General features: G+C 46.0%; 1 protein-coding gene across 1 annotated transcript in view; it reads right to left on the reverse strand.

Annotated features, from left to right (window-relative positions):
- Window positions 1-27,480, reverse strand: part of evpla (envoplakin a) — an 80,048-nt gene that overhangs the window by 51,499 nt on the left and 1,069 nt on the right. Inside the window, exon 2 of the mRNA XM_060844363.1 lies at window positions 1,573-1,660. Coding sequence (XP_060700346.1) covers window positions 1,573-1,660 — 88 coding nt within the window. The remainder of the gene's footprint in view (window positions 1-1,572; window positions 1,661-27,480) is intronic.

Consider the following 27,480-nt stretch of genomic DNA (forward strand, 5'->3'; position numbering starts at 1 on the left):
GCGAACTATACAGTAAATGGAAAAACACTGGGGAAAACTGATGTACAGAGAGATCTGGGTGTTCAGGTTCATTGTTCCCTGAAGGTGGTATAGTTGTATAAGACTTTGGTTTGGCCATATTTGGAATACTGTGTACATTTCTGGTTGCCACATCACCAAAAGGATGTGGATGCTTTGGAGAGGGTGCAGAGGAGATTCGCCAGGATATTGCCTGGTGTGGAGGGTGCTGGCTATGAAGAGAGGTTGAGTAGATTAGGATTATTTTTATTAGAAAGACGGAGGCTGGGGGGGACCTGATTGAGGTCTACAAAATGATGAGACATATCGACAGGGTGGATACAGAAAGCTTTCTCCCAGAGTGGGGGAACTCAATTACTCGGGGTCACGAGTTCAAGGCGAGAGGGGAGAAGTTTAAGGGAGATATCTGTGGAAAGTTCTTTATGTAGAAGATTGATGCCTGAAACGCATGTCATTGGGGGTGTAGAGGTGGTCATTGGGTGTGTAGAGGTGGTCATTGAGGTGTAGAGGTGGTCATTGGGGTGTAGAGGTGGTTGTGATAGCGTACCTTGACAGAAACATGAATGGGCAGGGAGCAAAGAGATACAGAACATTAGAAAATAGGCGATAGGTATAGATCAAGGATCTGGATCGCGCAGGCTTGGAGGGCTGAAGGGCCTGTTCCTGTGCTGTAATTTTTTTGTTCTTTTTTCAGGGGATTTGAGAGTCCTCGTATATAAATCACACTGTGCAACTTTGGGGAAATGGTTGACTCTGAAAGGAACTACCTCCACCGTCACAGTGACTCAGTGGTTAGCACTGCTACCTCACAGTGCCAGGGACCCAGGTTCAATTCCAGCCTCAGATGTCTGTCTTTGGAGTTTGCACATTCTCCCCGTGTCTGTGTGGGTTTCCTCCGGGTGCTCTGGTTTCCTCCCACAATCCAAAGATGTGCAGGTCAGGTGGATTGGCCATGGAAATGGCATGGTGATAAGTTGGGGATGTGAGTCTGGGTAGGATGCTCTTCACAAGGTTGAGGTGGACTTGATGGGCTGAATGGCTTGCTTCCACATTGTGGGGATTCTTGGTCTGAGCTCACCCTTTGACTGTGTTTTCATTCCACCCACACTGGACTTTTGGCAGCATGTTGCTGACTATGTCCTTTCCTCCATAAATGCATTCCAAACTCTGCTGCCCATCTCCTCACTGTTCACCCTAACCCCTCTCTGGTGCACGGGAAAGATCCCGATTAGATTATTTCGAAGAACAAATAGGAGTTTGTGTGCTTGGTCTCCTGACCAATAGTAACCCTTCATCTTATCCAGTCATGTACCTCATTACTGACTGTGGGATCTTGCTGAGTGCAAATTGGCAGCCCCACAGTCCATGGGACTCTACTTTCAAAATACTTAACATGTCAGAGAGATTGGTGTTTTATGGAGAATTCATTTTGATAAAACTCTTTGTTTCACTTGATGCTTCTTTCTTGTTGAACTTCTCAGCCTTTTCAGTTATGTTTATGGCCCTCATGGGGAGCCCCTGTCTAGCGCTTGCAATTAAAGAAATTGTACTCACAACTCGCAGCTTCTCCTCCACCTCCAGGATATCCTTTTCCACCTGGTCGCCATCAGTCTGCATATGGGAAATCAGCACAGCCAGCTCACTGAAATAAACAGGACATTGTCACACAGGGAGAAAGGGAAAGACTACATACCATCATCAACAGATATGACACAAGAGGCCACTTGGACCAATGTGCCTGAACCAACTCTTTGCAAGGGTTATATTAATCTTAGATTTCACCCATTGATCTGTAAATGTCTTCCTGTCATATATTTACCCGATGCCCTTCTGAAATTCACTGAGGGATTGCAATCCAGATCATTACAATGCACCTAGTTGCTCAACATTCTCTTTCTCTTGTGAGTTTTTTTAATGCTGGAACTCTGGTCACTAGCAGTGACCCAATTGAATCCTGTTTCAAATCGTAACTCACTGACTGACCCTCACTCACTAACTGACCAACCATCACTCACTCACTGGCTGACCCTCAATCGCTGACTGACCAACCCTCACTCACTCACTGACCGACCCTCAATCGCTGACCAACCCTCATTCACTCAAAGACTAACCCTCACTGACTCACTGACCCTCACTCACTAATTGACTAAATGACTGTAAGCGAGGTGGTTGGGGGTTTCTGAGTTCAGGAGTGGAGGACCCTCTGCCCTTGACCTTGTCCAACAGATATGAGATTTTTGCTCCCTGTATGGATGAGAAAAAGGGTTGTGGGCAGGATGAGCCAGCTGACCACGGCATCATGGTGCAGAAGGCCATTCAAGTGGTAGTTACAGGGGATTCTATTATTAGGGGGACAGGTAGCATCCTTTGTGAGACGGATCAGGAGACCCACAAGGTGTGTTGCCTGCCCAGCGCCAGGGTGCAGGACATCTCTGATCGGCTTGAAAGGATATTGGAGCGGGAGGGGGAGGATCCAGTTTTGTGGTGCACATTGGGACAATAATATAGACAAGGCTGGGAAGAAGGACCTGTTTGGGGACTATCAAGCACTAGGGAGGATATTGAAGAACAGGTCCTTAAGGGTTATAATCCCCGGATTACTGCCTAAGCCACGTGCTAAGTGGTATAGTGATAAGAACATTAGGGAATTAAACACACGCCTAAGAGATTGGTGTGGGAAAGAGGGATTCCATTTCATGGGACATTGGCATCACGTTTGGAACTGGGACATCTGTACCAATGGGACAGTCTCCACCTGAACTGATCTGGGTCCAGTGTTCTGGCAAAAAGGAACATAGTGTGGTCACTAGGATTTTAAACTTGTGAGTCGTGGGAATGGGAATGGGAAAGCAACAGCGTACATGGAGTCAAGTAGAAAGATAAGCAGCAGGTTAGCATGTGTGCAGGGTTTAAGTTCAACACAGACTAGGAATGAAGCAAAAAGGAACAATAACTTAGGACATATTACTAGAGATGTTGGAATTCCTGAGGATATGAAAATTAGCATTAAGGCGCTTTAGCTAAATGCTCTTAGATTACTTACAGTGTGAAAACAGGCCCTTCAGCCCAACAATTCCACACCGACCCTCCGAAGACCAACCCACCCAGACCTATTCCCCTACATTTACCCCTTCACCTAACACTATGAGCAATTTAGCATGGCCAATTCACCTAACCTGCACATTTTTGGATTGTGGGAGGAAACCGGAGCACCCAGAGGAAATCCATGTAGGCACGGGGAGAATGTGCAAACTCCACACAGACAGTTGCCTGAGGTGGGAATTGAACCTGGGTCTCTGGCGCTGTGAGGCAGCAGTGCTAAGCACCATACTACTGTGCCACCCATCTCGTAATATTTGTAGCAAAGCAGATGAATTAACGGCACAAATCATCGTGAATGATTATGATGTGGTAGGCATCACAGAGATGTGGTTGCTGAGGGTTCAAGACTGGCAGTTAAACATCCAAAGATTTACAACTTATCGAAAAGACAGGGAGATGGCAGAAGGGGTGGGGTAGCCTTGTTATTTAAGAATGACATTAAATCTATGGCACTGAATGGGATGATGTGGAGGGTCAGATGATGTGTGGGTGGAGTTGAGGAACCACAAAGGCAAAAAAACCATAATGGGAATTAGGCACAGACCTCCCGGCAGTGGTCAGGACCAGAGATGCAAGATGTACCGGGAAATAGAGAAGGCATGTCAGAAAGGCAAGGTCACGGTGATCATGGGAGACTTCAATATGCAGGTCGACTGGGTAAATAATGTTGCCAGTGGATCCAAAGAACGGGAATTCATGGAATGCTTACAGGATGACTTTTTGGAACAGCTTGTGATAGAGCCCACAAGGGAGCAAGCTATTCTGGACTTAGTGCTATATAATAAACCAGACTTTATAAAAGACCTTAAAGTAAGGGAACACTTAGGAGGCTGTGATCATAATATGGTAGAGTTCAGTCTGCAGTTTGAAAGAGAGAAGACAAAATCGGATGTAATGGTGTTACAGTTAAATAAAGGTAATGAGGGCATGAGAGAGGAACTGACAAAAATAGGCTGGAAGCAGAGGCTAACAGGGAAGACAGTAGAGCAAAAATGGCAGGTGTTTGTGGGTATAATTGAGGACACAGTACAGAGCTTCATCCCCAAGAAAAGAAAGATTATCTGGGGAGGGATTAGACAGCCATGGCTGACAAAGGAAGTCAGGAAATGTATTAAAGAAAAAGAGAGATCCTATAAAGTGGCCAAGAGCAGTGGGAAATCAGAAGATTGGGAAGGCTACAAAAACAAACAGAGGATAACAAAGAGAGAAATAAGGAAGGAGAGGATCAAATATAAAGGCAAGCTCGCCAGTAATATTAGAAATGATAGTAAAAGTTTCTTTCAATACATAAGAAAACAAATGTGAGGCAAAAGTAGGCATTGGCCTGCTCTAAACTGATGCAGGAAGGCTGGTGCTGGGAGATAAGGAAATGGCTGAAGAACTAACTAAGTACTTTGTGTCAGGCTTCCCAGTGGAAGACGTGAGTAATATCCCAACAATTAAGAAGAGTCAGGGGACAGAATTGAGTATGGTAGCCATTACAAAAGAGAAAGTGCTAGAAAAGCTAAAAGTTCCAAAAATCGATAAATCTCCTGGCCCCGATGAGCTACATCCTAGAGTTCTGAGGGAGGTAGCTGAGGAAATAGCGGAGGCACTGACTGTGATCTTTCAAAAATCACTGGAGTCAGGGAAAGTCCCAGATGATTGGAAGACTGCTGTTGTAACCCCCTTGTTCAAGAAATGATCAAGACAAAAGATGGAAAATTATAGGCGGATTACCCTAACCTCGGTCGTAGGTAAAATTCTAGAAACCATCATTAAGAATGGGATTTCTAAATTCTTGGAAGTGCAGGGTCAGAGTAGAACAAGTCAGCATGGATTTAGTAAGGGGAGGCGGTGCCTGACAAACCTGTTAGAATTCTTCGACGAGATAACAAGTAGGTGTAACAACCAGGGAAACCCAGTGGATGTGGTCTTTCCAGACTTCCAAAAGGCCTTTGATAAGGTATCTCACAGGAGGTTGTTGAGTAAGGTGTGGGCCCATGATGTTTGAGGTGAGTGACTGAGGGTCAGTGAGTGAGTGAGGGTCAGCGAGGGAGGGTTAGTCAGTGAGTGAGGGTTAGTTAGTGATGAATGAGAGTCAGTCAGTGAGTGAGTGAGGCTCTGTAAGTGACTGAGGGTCAGTGAGTGACTGAGGGTCAGCGAGTGAGGGTTAGTCTGTGAGTGAGGGTTAGTCAGTGATGAGTGAAGGTCAGTCAGTCAGTGAGTGAGCGAGGGTTAGTGAATGAGGGTCTCACAGTGAGTGAGGGTCTGTCAATGAGTGTGGGTTAGTCAGTGAGTGAGGGTCAGTGATGAGTGAGGGTCTGTCAGTGAGTGAGTGAGGGTTGGTGAGTGAGTGAGCGAGGGTCAGTAATGAGTGAGGGTCAATCGGTGAGTGAGTCAGGGTTAGTCAGTGAGAGAGTGAGGGTCGGTCAGTGAGTGAGTGAGGGTCAGTCAATGAGTGAAGGTCAGTCAGTGAGTGAATGGGGTCTGTCAGTGACTGGGGGTCAGGCAGTGAGTGCATGAAGGTTTGTCTGTGAGTGAGTATGGGTCTGTCAGTGAGTAAGTGAGGGACAGCGAGTGAGTGCATGAGGGTCAGTCGCTGAGTGAGTCAGGGTTAGTCAGTGAGTGAGGGTCAGTCACTGAGTGAGTGAGGGTCTGTCATTGAGTGAGTTAGGGTTGGTCAGTGAGTGAGGAGGGTCTGTCAGTGGGTGAATGTAGGTCAGTGAATCAGTGAGTGAGTGAGGGTCTGTCAGTGAGTGAGGGTCTGTCAGTGAGTGAAGGTCAGTCAGTGAGGGTCCATAAGGAGTGGAAGCAAGGCCATTCGGTACATCGAGGCCACGCTGCCATTCAATCATGGCTGATGGGTATTTCAACTCCACTTACTCGCATTTTCCCTGTAACCCTTAATTCCTTGCGAGATTAAGAATTTATCAATCTCTGCCTTGAAGACACCTAATGTCCCAGCCTCCACTTCTCTACAGGCCTATCACTGTCTGGCTGAAGAAATGTCTCCTCATTTCTGTTCTAAATTGATCCCCTCTAATTTAAAGGCTATGCCCACAGGTCCTAGTCTCCCCAACTAATGGAAACAACTTCCCAGCGTTCACTCTTTCTAACCCATGCATGATCTTGTAAGTTTCTATTAGATCTTCCCTCAACCTTCTAAACAATCCCAGGATCCTCAGCCAATTATCATATGTTAGGCCTACTAATCCAGGGATGATCAGTGTGAATCTTCGCTGGGCACACTCCAGTGCCAGTATGTCTTTCCTGAGGTGTGGGGCCCAAAATTGGACACAGTATTCTAAATGGGGCCTAACTAGAGTTTTATGAAGTCTCAGAAGCATATCGCTGCTTTTATATGCCAACCTTCTTGAGATAAATGACATCATTTCATTTGCTTTCTTAATCATGATTCAACCTGCAAACCTTTAGAGAATCCTGGACTAGCATTCCCAGATCTCTTTGTACTTTGGCTTTACAAATTTTCTCCCATTTAAAAAATAGTCCATGCCTGTATTCTTTTTTCCAAAATGCAAGACCTCGCACTTTAGATTAGATTAATTACTTACAGTGTAGAAACAGGCCTTTCAGCCCAACAAGTCCACACCAACCGTCCGAAGAGCAACCCACCCAGACCCATTCCCCTACATTTACCCCTTATCTAATACTGCGGGCAATTTAGCGTGGCCAGTTCACCTGACCTGCACACCTTTGGACTGTGGGAGGAAACGTGAGCACCCGGAGGAAACCCACACAGACACGGGGAGAATGTGCAAAATCCACACAGATAGTTGTTTGAGGCGGGAATTGAACCCAGGTCTCTGCCACACTTGTTCACGTTAAATTTCATCAGCCATTTCCTGGACCATTCTCCTAAACTGTCTAAATGTTTCTGTAGCCTCCCCACCTCCTCAATACTACCTGACTGTCCGCCTAACTTCGTATCATTGGCAAACTTTGCAGGAATGCCCCCAATCCCTTCATCCAGATCATTAATAAATAAAGTGCACAGCTGCAGCCCCAACACTGAACCCTGCGGGACCCCATTTATCACCAGCTGCCATTCTGAAAAAGAACCTTTTATCCCAACTTTCTGCCTTCTGTCAAACAGCCAATACCCAATTCAAACTCACTCATTCACTAACCCTCACAAATATGGGTCAGTTAGGATTAAAACTCAACCTTCTGACCCAGAAGTATGGACACTACCACAGTGCTGCAGGAATCCTAACCCCATGTTTGTAAACTCTCAATAAAAGCTCTCACATCAATTAATTTGAATTGAGGAAAGTGCAGTGAGCAATCTTATTGGATGCATGTCTTCCAGAATCTAATTGAAATGAGCACCCTCACTCACTGACCCATGTCACTCACTCACTGACCCTCACTCACTCAGTGACTGACCCTCGCTCACTGACTCTCACTCACTCACTCACTCACCAACCCTCACTCACTCAGTGACTGACCCTCGCTCACTGACTCTCACTCACTCACTCACTCACTCACTCACCAACCCTCACTCACTCAGTGACTGACCCTCGCTCACTGACTCTCACTCACTCACTCACTCACCAACCCTCACTCACTCAGTGACTGACCCTCGCTCACTGACTCTCACTCACTCACCAACCCTCACTCACTCAGTGACTGACCCTCGCTCACTGACTCTCACTCACTCAGTCACCGACCCTCACTCACTCAGTGACTGACCCTTGCTCACTCACTGACCAACCCTTACTCACTCCTTGACGAAACCTCACTCACGGACTGACAGTGTCGATGGGTTAAAATCCTGGAATTCCTTCCCTCGCAGGCTTGTGGATGTGCCTATAGCACAAGGCTTATATCGGTTGTTGTTACGGTGGAGCCATACCACTACCCACCATTTTGGATGACTTTCTGGTCCAGTTTGCTGCCACAATCTCTTTCCTGTGGGGATCTACAGATCCTGCTTGGTCTTGTTGAGTGAAAAAAACTTTGATAGCCCATTGAAGCCCACATTCTGAAAACAAACAAACCAGCACCAGCCGGTCTGCGCCATTTTCCCAGAGGAGGGATTGGTGTTGGATGGGCTGTTTGTTCACATGGGTCAATTCTAGTCAGTGACTGAGCTATTTAGGCCAATTAACAAAGGTCAACCAGACTTTTCCATTTGGCCTGTTATCGGGTTCTAGGCCGAAAGCCTGGGGATAGCCTACCGGTAACATAGCTGGAGGTCAGCACTCCAAGCAGGCATTGTTACCTTTCCTGGAGGCCAGGCTTCTCCTGTGGCCACATCCTGGAGGTGATTCCCACAATGATGGCTCGTGTGGACATTTAGAATTGCTGAGGTATCACCTCGCAGAGGAAGTGCCCACTCTCTGCCTTCCTTCAGCGCTTTCTGAGCTGACCACCTCCTCACTCCCTGAGCTGTCACTGGGCGATTAAATCCTTTGGCCATTAACAGGACAACCTGGGGTCAAATATTATCAACTGTTTCCCACATGATGTGGGGTCACTACCCATCTCTGACACTGATTTAGCTTCCCATCACAAAATCCTGCCCTCAGCTTATATAGGAACAGGAGTAGACCATTAAGCCCATTAAGTCTGTTCTGCCAATTATTATGATGGTGGATGATTGAACATTTCAATGCCTTTTATCCACACTATCTCCATAAGTCCCTTGCCATTGACAGTCAAATGTTTATCAACCTCCATTTCAAACTGAAAGACTGAGCTTCCGCAGTCCTCAGGGATAGGGAATTCCAAACATTCGCCACCCTCCCCCGCCCCCCCCCCGAGTAAATTTAATTCTTCTCATCCTGGTCCCAAATGGCATTCCCCTTACTTTTAAATCGTGCTTCTGATCCTAGACTCCGTGGCTCGGAGAACATCTTCCAGTATCGACACTGTCTATGCCATGAAGTATTTTGTAAGTTTCAATGAGATCTTCTCTGATTCTTCAAAACTCTAGAGCCCTTTTAGGACAGTCCTGCTATGATAAGACCCCGCTATCTTCCTTGAGATAAGGAGACCAAAATTGCACACAGTACTCCAGGTGAAGCCTAACCAAGTTTATATGCAGTTAAAGCAAGATTTCACTATTCCTGTCCTCAAATCCTCTTGCAACAAAGACTAACATGCCATTTGCCTTCCTAATAGCTTGCTGCACTTATGTCTGTTAGACTTCAGAAACTTATTTGCAAGCGATATGGACAGGTTGGACCGAATGGTCTGTTTCCATGCTGTACATCTCTATGACTCTATGACATCAAGGTCTCTTTGTACCTCTACATTTTCCAGCCACTTGCTATATAAAAAATATAAATGCCTTTGTTCTTCCTCACATTTTCCCACATTGTATTCCATCTGCCATGTTCTTGTCCATTCACTAAGTCTGCTCAAATACTGCTGAAAAATATTTTACACCTTCCTCTCACACATGTTCTTTCTTAACTTTGGATCATCTGCAAATTTGGAAATATCACATGTGGTCCCCGGATCAGTGAAACACGTTATGTACAGCTGGGGCCCAAGTACTGATCCTTGTGGTACTCCACTTAGTGACAGGCTGCCGATGTGAGAAGGACCCATTTATTCTCTTCCTCAAACAGCAGTCAATGATATTTCAAATTGTTAAGTTTAAATCTGAGATAGACAATTTTTTAATTACACAAGGGTATCGAGGGATATGGCCCCAAGTCTATATGGGTATTTAGACTTAGGCCACAGATCAGCCATGATCTTACTGAATGGGGCAGCAGGCTCAAGGGGCTGAATAGCCAACTTTTGTTCCTATGCTCCTCGTCCATGTAAAACCTAACAGCTAACAGACAGGATCACAGCAGCATCAGTTGCCTGTATGGCATCTGCCTTGCCAGTGTACCGCAATCACCTACCCAACTCAATGACCAATGGGTATACCCCAACAGAAACACCAAATACTGAGGGCAGCTCACCTTTGAGACACCCTCACCCAAATTGGGTATTGGTTTAGATTAGATTACTTACAGTGTGGAAACAGGCCCTTCGGCTCAACAAGTCCACATCGACCCGCCGAAGCACAACCCACCTATACCCCTACATTTACCCCATACCTAACATTACGGCCAATTCACCTGACCCGCACATATTTGGGCTGTGGGAGGAAACCGGGGCACCCAGAGGAAACCCATGCAGACACGGGGAGAATGGGCAAACTCCACACAGTCAGTCGCCTGAGGCGGGAATTGAACCGGGGTCTCTGGCGTTGTGAGGCAGCAGTGCTAACCACTGTGCCACCGTGCCACCCACCGTTTAGCTCAGTTGACTGGATCGTTAGTTTACAGAGCAGTGTGCTGCTAACAGCGTGGGCTCAATTCCCATCACTTGGATGTGCTGACCTGCTCTTGGTGGATCTTCATGCTGGCTTCAGCCTAATGCCAATTCAGGGACCAGCCAACCTCAGAGCTATGGCCTAAACAGCTGCCCGCAGCCCTGGACAGGGAGTTCGAAACACAGTCAGGGTGACTGTGAAGAAGGTGGAAGGTCGTACACCTGTTTATTAAGAAAGTGCTGTTGGGATGCTATGGGTTTGCCGCAGCGGACATATACTGCCTGCAGGATTTCCCTGGGGCAGGCAACTTTGATGTGACCTTCAGGAGTGTGAAGCAGTGCGAGCAGCTCCTGAAGGTCTTCAAGGAGAAGGAAGGGGAGCCGCTATTCTCCATCTTGTCGGCGGTCCCATTGTGTGTGCTTCCTGCACAGAGGAGTCGGGTTGTTACAATCCATATGCACAACCCCTATGTTCCAGCGGCTGATGTCCTGACCTTCCTGGGAAGGTACGTCCAAGTTGAGGGAGAAGCCACTGACGTGATCGACCTCTTTGGGATCTGGACCAGTAAACGGCAGGTCAGGGTAACTCTGAGGGTCGATGATAATGGGAACATTCTCCACCACACTCGAGCTTCGCAATTGGAGGGAGCAGAGGCTACCTGACATATGCAGGGCAGCCGAAAGTGTGCCGAACCTGCGGGAAGGTGGGACACGCGGTGGCGGATTGCAAGGTGACCATCTGCAGGAATTGCAAACAGGAGGGTCACCTGACTAAGGACTGTCAGGAAGCGAAGAGCTGCAACCTGTGCGGATAGGTGGGCCACATGTACAAGACCTGCCCAAGACAGGGGGGGTCCCCACTTACGCACAGATGGCTGGAGGTGGCAGTGTGAGCCGTGGACCCCCAAAGACCAGTAAGGTCCACCCAGACAGCAGGGAAACGGAGACAGTTGGCACCCAGAAAGAAGAACAGGCTGGAGTGGAGGAGACAGCAGCCAGCGGAGACACACAGCAGCTGATCCTAGCTCTAGCTGGGCAGATGGAAGCAATGGAGGAGGAGGTAATCGAGAAGGCAGAGGAGTGGATACTTGTTAAAAACAGGAAGAGAAAATCCTGCCAGGCCCCCAAAGCCTCCCAGCAAAGGGGGAAAAGACAGCTGTACGGGGGAGAGATGGTCGGTTCTTCGGATAGGAAAGACGGGCACAAAGAAGGTCGTCATCACCAGAAGAAGAGACAGAGCGCAGTAGGTAAAGAGGAGGGCATTTCCTCCCAACCAGGAAACAACGGACCCCCCCAAAGTCCACCCTCCACCCAGTGAGAACCAGGGGGTACCCACTGCCCCACAACGACATGTAACTGAAAGCTGTGATCCTCTGACAGTCCCATTGTCAGACACAGAACTGGACGGTGCGGACCCTTGCCTTGGCTCAATGACACCAGAGCGGGTAAATGACCCCAGTGAGGAGCTGGATAGCTACCTCAGCCCAGCGAAGGTCCAGCAGTTCGTGCTCACCATGGGGATGCAGACAGCTACCCCAGAGACAGGACAGTCAAATGGACAATGGTAACCCCATAAACTGGGGGTTAAAGAAGGTTCCTTTGCTATCGTATAACAGGGCACCCACTCACTAGGTGGGTTCCACTGAAGCCACAGCTAAATAATGAGAGACTGGATGGTTAATAAAGGAAACTGTAAATAGGAAAACTAAATTCGAGTAATTCAATCTGTTCTTTGTAATGTTAAGACATGCAATGTATATATCTATGAACAACATGACAAATTGTACAGGTACCAAAGATTTTTTTCTATGAATAAAGTATATTTTGAAATTTAAAAAATCACTGTTTCGAGGCTACTGTGAAGGACTCTCCTTTTCAACCACTTCCCTCACCTGTGGTCTGGTGGCCATCAGGTTAAGTCGCCACCAGTTGCTTCTCTGTCTAATGAGAGAGCAACCCCCTATAGTCTGGTAAGACAATGTTAACACAAGGTTCTGGATCAGTGGTGCTGGAAGAGCACAGCAGTTCAGGCAGCATCCAAGGAGCAGCGAAATCGACGTTTCGGGCAAAAGCCTTTCAAAAGGGATAAAGGCATTGAGCTAGAAGCATAGAGAGATAAGCTAGAGGGGGGTGGGGTGGGGAGAGAGTAGCGTAGAGTACAATGGGTGAGTGGGGGGAGCATCCAAAAGCTGCAATGCCAGCAGTGGCCACCACCAGGGGTGGTGCTACTGAGACTGTGAACTGTTCTGATTGGGTGAGAAGCTCTCGGGCTGGGCTGCTATCTGACATTGGATACCCTGTCAGGGTGTTGCCCTCAGTAACCCATCGACTCCCAGGAACAGGGTCACCCCCTAACCATTAGTACCCCAAGGTGGGGGCATTTCAAGGCTCCACCCTCTACCCAAAATATTGGTGGAGTAAGCCATTTGGCCCTTTTGAGCTTGCACCACCATTCAACATGATCATGGCTGATCATGCAATCTCGGTATCCCACTCCCACTTTCTCTCCTTTTCCCTTGATCCCTTTAGCCGCAAGAACCACATCCAGCTTTCTCTTGAATATATCTAACAAATTGACCCAACAGCTTCCTGTGGGAGAGAATTCCACAGGTTCATGACTCTCTGAGTGAAGAAATTCTTCCTCATCTCAGTCCTGAATGGCTTCCCCCTTGTTCTTAGACTGTGACCACTCATTCTAGTCTTCCCCAACAATAGGAACATTCTTTCTGCATTTAGCCTGTCCAGTCCCTTCAGAATTTTATATGTTTCTATGAGATTCCATTCCCCCCCCCACCACCACACACTTCTAAATTCCAGTGAATACAAGCTCAGTCAATCTAGTCTTTCCTCATATGTCAGTCCTACCTTCACTGGACTCCCTCAGTTGCCAGAATGTCCTTCCTCAGACTAGAAGACCAAAATTCATTTCAAAATTTCCATTTGCGGGGGAGACCAGGACAATCAATAAACAAGAGTCACAAATATAACCAATGGAAAGTTTGGGAGAAACCTCTTTCCTGAGAGTTAGTTAGGATGTGAAACCCTCAATAGTCTGTTTGGGTGCTGTATGACTCTAAGACTCACTATCACAGGGAATGGTGAATAACACAGAGAAGGCCGAGACACAAGGGGAAAGGACCAGACTGATGTGTGACTGGGGTTGGGGACCGAAGAGGGTCATCAAGTCGGGATAAATGAACTGTGTGGTAAGTTGTTGTTGTACTCCAAGCCTTGTGTATCTAAACTCTGACACACCGCTCCTGCTGTGAGTTCAGGCACTGAGGAGGGACAGGGGTGGCACCAGGTGTTTGGAACTGGTCAGGCTGGATCGCTGGGATATCAATGTACGGCAGAGCCCTGGGGGCTGGAAAATGCAGCCAAACTGCATCGGCAGGTTGGTGTTTCTGTAGCCAAGCCACCCACTCAGGCTCCTTTGTGACAGCCAACGAGAATGTGATTGGCAAAGGAAGGAATCCTGCTCGCTCAGTATTGAGGTGTGGTCGCCGAGTGTTTACAAGAGCAGGTATATGGGCAGGTACAGTGAGAAAGAAAGATTTGCATTTTGATAGCACGTTACGGCCAATGCAGTTCTGCTTTAAAATGTGGTCCCTGTCGTAAGGCAGGAGATGCAGCAGCACAATTTGCACAGGGCAAGTTTCTATAAACAATAACTCCACGATAATGTGGTAATCTGATTTGTAAATGATATCAGATGAGGAATAATCATAATCCCAGAGACTGGGAAGAACTGTCCTTTTCTGCTTCAGAGTAATGCCATCAGATGCCATTCACGCAAGACGGAGAATGACTCAAAACTTTGATCTCCCAACCTTCGATATGTTTGAGGTCATAGAGTCGTAGAGATGTAGAGCATGGAAACAGATCCAACTTGTCCATGCCGACCAGATATCCTAACCTAACCTAGTCCCATTTGCCTGCATTTAGTCCATATCACTTTAAATAATTCTGATTCATATACCCATTCAGATGCCTTTTAAATGTTGTAATTGTACCAGCCTCCGCCACTTCTTCTGGCAGCTCATTCCTTACATGCACCAGCATTTGTGTGAAAAGTTGCCCCTTAAGTCCCTTTTAAATCTTTTCCCTCTCACCCAAACCTATGACCTCTAGTTCTGGACCCTCACCGCCTCCACCCCAGAGAAGGGACCTTGTCTAATCACCCTATCCATTCCCCTCATGATTTTATAAATGTCTCTGAGGTCACCCCTCAGCCTCCAACGGTCCTGGGAAAACAGTCCCAGCCTGTTCAGCCTCTCCCCATAGCTCAAACCCTCCAACCCTGGCAACATCCTGAACCCTTTCAAGTTTCACAACATCCACACCATAGGAGGGAGACCAGAATTGCATGCAATATTCCAAAAGTGGCCTTACCAATGCCCTGTACAGCTGCAACATGACCTCCCAACTCCTATACTCAATGTTTTGACCATTTAAAACTCTGTCCTAACTTGCAGCAAGTTGTTAAGCCCACCCCTTGTCAATACTGTGTTGGTTTGGTCCCAGCACAATGACATCCAGATTTATAAATTCTTATTCGAGTTTGCAGATCCCACCATGGCCTTCAATATCCCCATAATCTACTCCAGCCCTACCATCCTCTAAGACATTGTGTAGATCCTCGATTTTAATCTCTTGGCCCTGCCTTCACCTGGGATTCCCTGCTTACTTTGGGAAGGCAATGGCCTAGTGGTATTATCGCTGAACTGTTAGGAAATGCTCTGAGGAAACTGGTTCAAATCCTGTCATAGCAGATGGTGGAATTTGAATTTAATAAAGATCTGGTATTGAGATTCAATTAATAACCATGAATCCATTGTCAACTATTGAAAAAAACTCATCCGGTTCACTAATGTCCCATAGGGAAGGAAATCTGCCATTCTTACCCGGTCTGGCCTACAATCAACTCCAGACCTACAGTCATGTGGTTGACTCTTAACTGCCCTCTGGGCCATTAGGGATGGGCAATAAATGATAGTCCAGCCAGAGATGCTCCCATCCTGTGAATGAATAAAAACAAATTCTCTCTCCCCCTTAAAAACCCAAGTGGCCTTTTCCTACTCCTATGTCTTGTGATGTTATATCCTGTCTGGCACAACATCAGTCTTTGTTTGATAATGCTCCTGTCAAACACTTCAAGATGTTCTATTCTGCTAAACCGGGGCTTCATAAGCATAGTTTGTTGTTGTTGTCACGATTGTATCATCTGAACGATGACACCAGTGGAAATCGTTCCTCTGTATTTCTCCATTCAAATCTGCCTCGATCAGATTACCCCCTCAAGTTCCTGAACTCAGTACAAGACAACAGCTTCAGGCTGTCTCTGGTTGTATCCTGGCCCATTGCTCAGGGGTTGGAAGTCAAACCTACCATTTAGACTCTGTGCTCTTATTAACCTGCAGTAGTTCATTGTAATCTGAGGAAATTCCTGCTTCACAAATTACATAACATAATCCGAAATCCTAATACACAGCAATGCGCATTGTGTTCTTTGGTAAACTGCAATTGAAGGTGACAGACCAGTCCCTTTCTGAAAAACAAACGTCAGTTATGGCGTGGCTGTTTTTATTTGGATCTGTCAGGGGAAGTAAACTCTTACACATGGAGCTCCCGTGTGGCTAGCTGTTTGTGTTTACTATTGGCTGAGACCTTGGGTTTTAATGTTTCACCAGAAAGAGAACACCTCTGACTCTGCGGCACTCCCTCAGTGCTGGAACTTCAGCCTGGTTTTGGCCCTCAAGCTGCTGGAATAGAACTTAAGAAACCTTTTAACAGAGACATGTTGGCATGACACCAACACAGTGCTTCCCAGACATTGTCCCAACATGGCCACATCTCAAGGCTTGAAACTATAGTGATCCCTCGGTGAGCAGTGGGGGTGTGGGCCTATAACAGCAGAAGTAGGCCATTCAGTTCCAACTTTAATTGAGATCTGATAATTCTCACCTCCACTTTCCTCATAACCCTCGATTCCCTCTTACTGATTAAAAATATGTCTGTCTCAGCCTTGAATTTATTTAGTGACAGCTGCAAAGAATTCTACAGCTTCACTCCCCTCAGAGAGAAGAAATTCCTCCTCAAATTTGTCCTACATGTGCGACCCCTTTTTCTGAGATCACACCCTCTGGTCCAAGACTCTTCCACGAGGGGAAACAACCTTTCCACATCTCTCCTGCCACGCCCTGCTAAGAATCTTGGACCTGGAGCAGAGGGATGTGCGGTAATGGGGTAGGGAATGGATTGGTCCTTGCTGACTCAGACTCAAAATCTTAGCTTGCCACACTTCCTGGGGTCACTTTGGGAAGCACAGCACTGGCATTGGCTTTCCTTATTCCAGTTACAGACTCCCACACTGGCGGATTGCTTTTGGTTCTTCAGAATCCCGATTAAAGTCCTGAGTTTCCGGTAGAAATTCCTGTAAAGTTTAGTTTGGTGTCAGCAGCGTAAAGACAAAGTCCTTACCTTTAGGAGTCACAACAACAAAACAAAACAACGAGCAGGAGTCAGGGATAGACAGACACAGTTCTGACAAAGAGTCGCTCAACTTCAGACATTAACTGTTTCTCTCTTCAAGGATGCTGCCGAGTTTCTCCAGCATTCTCCATGTTTGCTTCAGATTTCTGGAGCCTGCAGGCTTTTGTTTTGATTTTGTGGGAGGACAGGCACTGTGTGTCAACTCTGGGGTTGTCACTGCTCTCTATTGCTCTTAATCTCACCTCCAGGTTAAAGTTCAAGTCTCATGGCAAGCACAAAATGATAATTGACACGTCAGTGCAGTAGCACGGGGGTGGACGGTCAGTACTGAGGGTGTTCCTCACACCAGAGGGTCAGTGCTGAGGGAGCGCCGCACTGTCTGAGGGTCAGTACTGAGGGAGTGCTGCACTGTTGGAGGGTCAGTGCTGAGGGAGTGCTGCACTATCAGAGAGGGTGTGAACTTTCAGTTAAGCCAAGCCCCATCCTCTGCCTCAATTGGATGTGAAAGATTAACTCCCCTTCAAGTAGAACAGGCAAGTTCTTAACCCCTCTTGACTTGCCCCGGTCTGGCCTACTTCTAACTCCAGACTCATAGAGTTGCTTCTTAACAGCCCCTGAAATGGATTACCGCAGCATTCAGTTCAAGGGCATTTCAGGATGGGCAATAAATACTGGACTTTACCAGAGAAACTCACATTCCAATAATAAATACAAACTCCCGGGCTATAAAAAAGCATCCAGTAGCTGGTCACTATCACAGTGCTGCTTGTGGGAGCTTGCTGTCAGCTAACTGGCTGCTGCATTACAACAATGGCTGCCCTTCAAAAGGACTCCATTGGCTGTACAGTAAAGCCCTTTGAGATGTCCAGCGGTTATGAGGCGTCACCGTATAAATGTAAATCTTTTTTGCTTTCTTTCAGAAGAGGCATTGGATGGTTATTTGGATCGAAATGGTGCGCAAGGATGTGGGAGAAAGGCAGGAGATTGGCCTCGGTAATAGAATCAGTAGGACAAGTTGGGGATAGTAAATGTACAGACTTGTATATAAGAAAAATAAATGTTGATGTCTGTATGTAAAGTAATGACATGTGTGCACAAGAATGGCGTGACCAATTGAAAAGAGACCCAAATAATTTTATGAATAAAGTTTATTTTCGAAATTAAAACAATGTTGGACTGAATGGCCTTTTCTATATTGTAATAATTCTGTGATTCTGTGGTATTCTGTTGATATTTATCTCCCAGCCAATGGAACTAGAATCATTGGAACAAATGATCTTGCCATTACTGCTTCCATCGCCCAGTAGTGCTGTTAGTGAGATCTTGCTGTGTACAAATTGGCTGCTGCGTTTCCTACATTGCAACAGTGATGACACGTTATTGGATTGAGGGTGTCTTGGAACATCGTGGAGGACACAAAATGAATAGCTGTGTTACTCCAACCTGTGATCTCTGACCCATACCTCAGACTGAACTGGAATTCATCATCACAAAATGAAGGTGCAAGGGACAGTCTGGTTCATGCTCCAGCTATAAAGCTGCCTTCTCAAAGCTCACTTGTCTTGCCTTTCAGCTGTTCTGAACATGTCAATGGTCTAGTATCACAACAGCTGGCTCCCAACTGCCCAACACTGTGAGGGCCTAACTTTCAGGATTACATCAGGTTATTGTTAATGTTATCTCTTGTGGGAGAGACCAAAATGAGGGACACAGTTTAAACAGAACCCTCTTACGATGGAGATAGAGCAGTACAACACAGGAACAGGCCCTTCGACCCATGATGCAGAGAACATTTCTTCACTCAAGCAGTTGTGAGCCTTTGCAACTCTGTTCCCCAACAGGTGACTAAAGGTTTTCAAAGCGCTGCTTCTTCGTCAGGCCACTATGGAGTATAAGCTGGTGCTTCCAAATAAATCTGTTGGACTATAAACTGGGTGTTGTGTGATTTGTAACTTTGTTTACCCCAGTCCAACACCGGCTCCTCCAAATCATGGAGTATTTTTCAGATCGAGTTAGATAGATTGTTGACCAATTCAGCACCCAATTGGCTCACAGTAAGCTCTCAGAGCAGCACTGTGATAATGACCAGAGGCATTTAAGATGATCAGGAGTAGGCAGGAGAGTGCAGTTGAAAACACAGTCAAACCAGCCTCGGGCCTATTGAATGTGGAGCAGGTTCAAGGTGTTAAAGGGTCTCCTGCTCCTGATTCCTATGTTCAATGCTAATTCCATCGCAAATATGAATGATACATGTTGTAAATTATAAAGCTGAACGCCCAAAAAAAAGAGGAATAAAGGAATTCGATCCATGATGTTAACATACAGGCACCAGGAGCAGATTTTACCTGTGTCTCTCTTAAGGATAACTACACTGTGGCCTCCATCATGAATGTAGAAGACTAAGGAATGACCTACCGGAAGTGTTTGGAATGAATGAAACAGTTGACCAGATTGATAAACAGAAGCTCTTTACTCTACAGGAATAAACAATTAACATTCAGGCATGGTTCTTCACACACATGACAGTGGGAACTGATCCCTTAAAAGAGCCGTTGAGGATCAATTAAAGGTTTAAATTTAGATTTTTTTTCCGTCAGTGGATATGGGTATTAAGGGTCATGGAACTTGGTGGGTAAAGGGGACACAGAGCAGCCAGGAATTAACTGCATGATAGAAGGGGCTCGAGGGGCCGATTGGCTGTTTCTGTATTTCGACAGTATGGGGCTTGTGGGACCACAGTTTGAATCTAACATGATATAGGGTTATAGTGTGTCCGACTGGAATGATAGCGTTTGCCTATTCCTATCCCACTGTCTGGATTCACATTAATAACAATGAATTTCCTGTAGGAAGGAGGAAGTGGTCCACCCATGGGATCTTCACTGTTTCCCTCCTTTACATAAAAATGAAGGAATGTGGGGATTTGTCTTAATGTCTGATAATATTGTTCACTGAGAGTCTGGGGGGGGGGTAAGGTTATTGTCAGTTTGTTAGCAGTTAAAAACGCACACTGCTTATGGATGAGCCAGTTCAGTAGGTAGCTCCAACACATTGATTCAGAATTAAAAATCACATAACACCAGGTTATAGTCCAACAGGTTTAATTGGAAACACTAGCTTTCGGAGCAACGCGCCTTCATCAGGTGGTTCATCACAACCATCTGATGAAGGAGCAGCACTCCGAATTGCTTCCAATTAAAACTGTTGGACTATAACCTGGTGTCGTGTGATTTTTAACTTTGTGTAGCCCAGACCAGCATCGGCATCTACAAATCATGACTGATTCAGAAAGTCATTTGGCCAAGTTCCCACTCCCAACCCGTGGGCACAGAGCCCAGGCTGAGACATCAGTGACCCACTGAAGGACAGCTGCAGGGTTGGAGGTGTTATATCCTTGGGCTGTTACGTTAGACCGAGGCCAATGTCATGCACAGGTTTCACAAGAGTACCTTACCCAGCTGTAATCATATTGTGGTTTCTCTGGGGTTTGCTGTGTGTACACTGGATCCTGCAGTTCCAACATTACAACAGCAAATGCATTTCAAAAGTATTTAAATGCATTTGGAGATGTCCCAAGATTGTGAGAGGTACAATATGAATGCAAGTTATTTCGTCAGATGATCTCAGTCAGGAGGCAATCAGGGTGTGCCAACTAGTCTCAAAGCTCCAAGCTAGGGAGAGGATGTAAAGAGAAACCAGGCTCCTGGTCTTAATCAGTGTCTAGTGTGTGTCTGTGTATGAGGACCACATCACTACATCGAGCCCTGTGTGACAAGCACTTCTGACAAATGGCCACCCAAGTGAGACCCACTGGGGCCCACACACATCTCTCTCAGGATTTCCAACAGACAGGAGTTTGAAACAATCCACAGTCCCCTGAACTCCATTTCTTTAAAAAAGGTTGAACGTCCTCTGGCAAAGAAAAGTGGAGAGATGGGAAAGACCATTGCAATTCAAGGGGCTGTCCTCAGCTCACCCACTAACATACCACTCAGTGGAGAGCTGGTGCTGTGGTACTTATATCACTGAACTCATTACCCAGAAGACCATGTGGGATATGGGTTTGAATCCCATTCAATTAATAAATGTAATTAAAAAAAAGTCTCAATGACAGTGATCATGAGGTGTGACAGATCGACCATGATCCAGTTGAATGGTGGAATAGGCATGAGGGCCGAATGGCCTACTCCTGTTCCTGTTCCTGTTCCTTATGATGATGATCAATAAATTATCAATTGCTGAGAGGACACTTTTGGTTCATTCATGCTCTTTAAGGAAGGGCATCTGCCATCCCTACCCAGTCTGGTCTGCATGTGACTCCAGGCCCATGATTTTAAATTATGCACTCACACATTTTCTTCTATTCATTCATTCATGGATTGAGGATATCACTGACTAGGCCACATTTATTGCCTGCCTCTAATTACCCAGAGGGCAGTTACGAGTCAATCACATTGCTGTGGGTTTGGAATCACATGTAGGCCAGACCAGATAAGAATGTGAACCAGAAGAGTTATTTCAACAATTGACAATGGACAACATGAGTCTCTTAATTTCAGATTTTCCTTTTTGTGCATTGAATTCTAATTCTACCATGACAGGATTTGAATCCAGGTCCCGGAACATTACCTGGTCTCCGGATTATCAGTCCAGCAAAAATACCACTAGGCCATTGGCTCCCTGACATTTAAATAAAGTGTGGTGCTGGAAAAAGCACAGCAAGTCAGGCAGCAGCTGAGGAGCAGAAGAGTCGACGTTTTGAGCAGGACATTTCATCAGGGTCCTGCCTGAAATGGTGATTCTCTTGATCCCCGAATGCTGCCTGACCTGCTGCGCTTTTCCCAGCACCACTCTTTATCGATTCTGACTCTCCAGCATCTGCAGGCCTCACTGTCTCCCTGACATTTCAGACAGAAATGAGGAAACATTTATTTTTTCTCTCTCAGACGCTTGCGTGTCTATAGAAATCTCTTCCTCGAAAGGTAGTGGATGAAGAATCTGTAAATATTTTAAGGCGGTGGTAGATAGTTTCTTGATTTCCAAGGGGATGAAAGATTATCGGGAGATGCAGGAGTGTATAGTTGAGGTTAAAATCAGATCAGCCATGATCTTGTTGAATGGCAGAGCAGGTCCGAAGCGCCAAGAGGGCTCTTCTTGTCTCTTGTTTGTGTTTTGGTAGTATGGGTGAAACTTAACTGCCCTCCAAAGTAGGCCATCAAGTTAAGTTTATTGTTTAAATATTTAAGACAAACCTTGGTGTTTTGTACTTTCTCCGTTATGTGTCCTCTAGCCCTTTGTTGAGGTATCTCCAGCATAAAACTGCCCAAAGAGTTTCCTGTTCCAAGTTCCCTGTCTTCAGACAGCCACCCCTTTTCCTGCAGTAACCCAGTCAGAACAAAGCAATGGTGAAATTGGAGGGAGAACTTCTATTTCATAGGATTTGGGTGTTATTGGTAAGGCTCATATTCATTGCCCAGCCCTAATCGCCCTTGAACTGAGAGGCAAGCTAGATCAACCACATTACTGTGGTTCTGGAATCACATGTAGGCCAGGCCGGGTAAAGATGGCAAATTTCCCTCTTTAAAGGATATTAGTGAATGGGATGGCTTTTTTACAGCAATTGATAATCATTGTCATTGAGACAGGTTTTAGCTTCCAGTTTTAAATTAATTGATATTCCTTCAGGTGCTGTGGTGCAGTCTGAACATATGTCCTCAATGTCTACACTTGGGAATGTTAGCATTTCAATGACAGCTCCCCAGTCCCTAGTCTGTGGGGCTCATTGATCTCATGGTTAGGTAACGGCAATCAATCAAGGAACAGGAAATTCGACGTTTCGGGCCAGAGCCCTTCATCAGGCTCTGGCCCGAAACGTCGAATTTCCTGTTCCTTGGATGCTGCCTAACCTGCTGTGCTTTAACCAGCAACACATTTTCAGCTCTGATCTCCAGCATCTGCAGACCTCACATTTTACTCAACGGCAATCAATCCCCAAGCATATCCCTTTCCAGCCTGACTTCCCACTCAGCTAAGAATTGTTCGATAAGCCTTGTCACTGGAGAGAATTCTCGTCTTTTAGCCTTCAGGTTATGGGTCTGAGCCCAGATCCAGGCGCTTAAGCAGAAATGCAGGCTCACACTGTGATGCTGCACTGAGGGAGTGCTGCTCTGCCAACAGTGCCTTGATTTGGATGTGATATGAAACTGCCGCCTTGACCCCATTTGCATTATTCAAATAAGAGCAGGTGATTCACCCCTTCCCATTACTCAGCCCGAGCCAACACCTGAAACAAATCATCGCCAAGTTTCTGTTTCTGGAATCTTGCTGTGTACGAACTGGTTTTGATCATCCCAAAATTACACTTCAATTTATGGTTTTAACTGTAAAGAGCTTTGAGATGTCCTGAGGTGTTGAGAGGCACTGTGGAGATGAAACTATTTCCTTTTCTTTCTCAATTAAAGTTGAAGTTACAGGGTGTGTGAATTTGGATCGGGAAGATATCTGGTTTGAATTACAGTCCCAGGAGAGTTAGCGGATCTCAACTGGGCTGCAACAGAGTTGCTTTAGTTCATGAAGGGGGAAGGAAAAATCTTCAAGATTGTCATTTTGTGACCATTATCAAATATGAGTATGTTGTGAGCAACTGCCACATACAGACTCAGGCTTAGCTCTGATGCCTATCACTGTTGAATAGCTGGTCAGCAATCCTTGTGAGTCAGGGACTGCCTGTGAGGGTACTTAAGGGGGACTGTTCGACATAGCTGACAAAGAGGCGGGCATAGCTAGGGCCCATCCGAGTGCGCATGACCACTCCCTGCAATTGGAGGAAATGGGAAGAGTTAAAACAGAAGTTACTGAGGGTGAGGACCAGTTTGGTGAGGCAGAGGAGGGTATTGGTGGAGGGGAAATGGATGGGTCTGTTGAAGAGGACGAATCAGAGGGCGTCGAGGCTATCCTTGTGGGGTATGGATGTGTGTAAGGACTGCAGGTTTTGGACAGACGTGTGAATAATGGTTACATGGGCAATGATAGGAGGGTGGTTTGATCCTGTGAAACTTTGCCCATGAAATGGTTTGAGCCTCAAGAGGGGCCAATGAATACAAGAGGAGGTGGAATTTTTAATGGGGGGAAAAAAATCACTCCCAGGGAAGGGTTTGTACATTTGCCGACTGCTGACATGGAGAAATGAGTGATTATTAAACACTATCTATGACTATTTATTTGTGAACCTTTATCGTGTTTGCTTTGTGGCAGTGGTCCAGCACCTTCAGATTGAAGTGATTTCACTTTCTATTAAAAGATGATGTTTGCTATGGAAATGGTTGTACTTATTACACCCTGAGTGTCCCCTCCATCAGCAAACAGCCATCTTAAACTGACTGCCCCCCATCCCGCACTAGTAATGGGTCACAAACAGGCAGAGCCTGTCACCACAACTCCGATAGTGCCTGGTCTGACTCGCTTGTGGGATGACGAGTTAACAATGCTGATCATTCTATTACATCTGAGGAATGGGGAGTAGTCCTCACATGACATTACATTCTCCCCACCCTGGATTCCTGGCATTCTTGTCGACCATTTCAAAGTCAGGTGACTGCAAAATATTGATGAAATAAAACAACGTTGAAATGGGAGTTTTGGAAGAAACATTCAACCAGTAGGAAATAGGAACAACAGTAGGCCATTTGGCCCCTCGAGTCTGCTCCCCCATTCACCAGGATCGTGATTGATCTGACACGTGCACATCCACTTCCTTGCCCTTTCCCCATTACCCTAGATTCCTTGACTGAACAAGAATCTCTCTAGCTCATCCTTAAATATACACAAGACTCAGTCCCCATAGTTCTTTGTGGCAAGGAGTTCCAAAGAGGGAAAAGGGCCAAATGTTGACAAATGGGACTAGATTAATTTTGGATATCTGGTCAGCATGGATGAGTTGGACTAAAGGATCTGTTTCCATGCTGTACAGCACTATGACTCACAATTCTCTGAGAGAAGACATTCTCCCTCATCTCAGTCTTAAATTGGTGCCCCTTTATTCTAAGACTATGCCCTCTGGGCGTAGACTCTCCCAAGGGGGGACCCATCCTCTCAACATTTACCTTGTCAAGCCCTTTAAGAATCCGATATGTGTCAATGAGACTGTCTCAGTCTTCTAAACTCCAGTTTAGACCTTTAAGCCATTTAACCTTTGCTCATAAGGACAATCCTACCATACCATGGATTATCCTTTGTGAACTTTCTTTCAAATACCTTGAATGAAATAATATCTTTCCTCAGTGTAATCCTCTTGCAACTTGTCATTTCACCTATTTTTGTATCATCTGCAAATTTGGCTACAGTGCATTTGTTTCTTTCCTCTGTCTTTAATACAGGTTGTAAACAGTAATGAGTCCCAATGCTGATCCCTGTGGAATCCCACTGGTCACAGATCGCCAACCTTAAAAAGAGCTCCTTATCCCCACTGGCTGTTCCCTGCCCATTAACAAGACAGTTTCCAACTCATGAGAAAATCTATTGGCCAGATTTGCCCCTGAAATATGTCATTATGCTTTTTTAGGTGCCACTTCCAAGTGGTTCATTTGTATACTGTATTGTTCAGGTCCCCCAGCACTTTAAGTACTTATCAAAACGGGGAACATCTCTGGGACACACGCACCAAACAAACCCACCGCCCTGTGGCCGACCAATTCAACTTCACCTCCCACTTTGCCAAGGACATGCAAGTCCCAGGCTTCCTCCACTGCCAAATCCACTACCCGACACCTGGAGGAAGAACATCTCATCTTCTGCATTGGGGTCTTCCAATGACATGGCATCAATGTTGACTTCACCAGTTTCCTTATCTCCCCTCCCCCCACCTTATCCCAGTTCCAACCCTCCAACTCGGCACCGCCCTCTTGAACTGTCCTCCCTGTCCATCTTCCTTCCCACCTATCGGCTCCACCCTCCCCTCTGGCCTATCACCATCACCACCTCATCTGCATCTAGCTATCACCTTCCCAACTACCTTCCTCTCATCCCCACCCCAGCCTCCTATATATTTCTCAGCCCCCTTTCCCCCACAACATTCCTAATGAAGGGCTTGTGCCTGAACTGTCAACTCTCCTGCTTCTCAGATGCTGCCTGACCAGCTGTGCTTTTCCAGCATCACACATTTCAACTTTGGATCATTAACCAGTCTGACAATGGGATCACACCACAGACTAAGCCAGATCGTATTGACAACTTGTCATTACACAGCACTCCTGCAAACTTAGACACAAAGAGCTTTGTGACCAATGAAGTAAGGCAGGAATCTCAGCAGACAATTTCAGCACAGCAGGATCCCAGAAACAGCAAGACACAGACCAGACCACCTGTTAGGGTACAATATTGGGAGCAACTGTCTTTGAATCGTGCATCTTGATCCTCAACGCTGACCTGAGAAGGCAGCTGGGGCCTCCATTTAACACTTCACACAAAAGGTGTCACCTCAGAGCAGCACTCCCTCAGTGCTGCATTGGAACACTAGCCTGAAATAGCAGCCTCTCACCAGAAGCAAAAGGTGTTCCCACTGTGCTAAGACACACGTTTACACACAAAATACCAATCAGCAATTTACTCAGCAACCATCTATGACTGAGCAATATCCTTTGTTTCCATTTTTATCTCCTGTTTTAAATTTAATTTGAAAGGTTCAAGTCCACCTGCTCCAGAGGTGTGTAATAAATCCCTGAACAGGTTGCTTCGAAAATAACTAGAAATGTGGCAAATATCCAGCCCACAGAACAGGAATGAGTTTATGTTCAAGGAAAATATGTTGAAACTCAGATTAAGCAAAGTGAGAAGCTTCTATTTATCTCCAGGGTACACATCAAGATTGAGAATAAAGGCATTGCTGTCTGTACAGCATTTCTTCAGGAGTTGTGTTAACCGTACAGCTCCCAGAATTCACCATCATCCAAAACTTTGAATATATGGAAATAGATAGGTAGCAGGCATTTCTCGAATCCACAGTGCACCAACAACACAGTGCCTATACAGAAACAGCCATACCTCAGCACCTGCCCATACATTATACTTCTAAAAGTACAATTCCCCAGAACAGCTGTTTTGGTGCAGTGTTAGTATCTCTGCCCCTCAGGCAGGAGACCTGGGTTCAAGTCCCACCTTGTATGCCATAACATCTCTGAACAGGGTGACTACAATTCCCCAAAAGTCACAGACCATACCAGCGAATGGCCTATGAACAGCTATCAAACATACAGTCCAACTCCAAGTCCATCTGAATGGAAAAAGTCAAGATGCTGTGAACATGGTTAGCCTGCAGGACACGAAACAAGGAGTTGCTATAAGAATGGTGTGTTCTAAGCAGCTTCCGCAGTTGTCCAATCCACTTTGACTGTAAACAATGTGAACGGCCCTAAAGGCTATAGCCAATTACAAGATGACCAGTGGGTTTTTAATCTGGTGTAGATGTAGTTATGGCAACCTATTGAAATTTTTGTGAAGGTTGAGAATTGTGATTCAGAGCAGGATGATGGATTTGACGCCTCCAACCTGAAACTATAAAAACCCTTGCTGCTGTCAGAGTGCCTGGTGTTG

The sequence above is a fragment of the Hemiscyllium ocellatum genome, chromosome 25, assembly GCF_020745735.1.
Source record: "Hemiscyllium ocellatum isolate sHemOce1 chromosome 25, sHemOce1.pat.X.cur, whole genome shotgun sequence".
NCBI lineage: Eukaryota > Metazoa > Chordata > Chondrichthyes > Orectolobiformes > Hemiscylliidae > Hemiscyllium > Hemiscyllium ocellatum.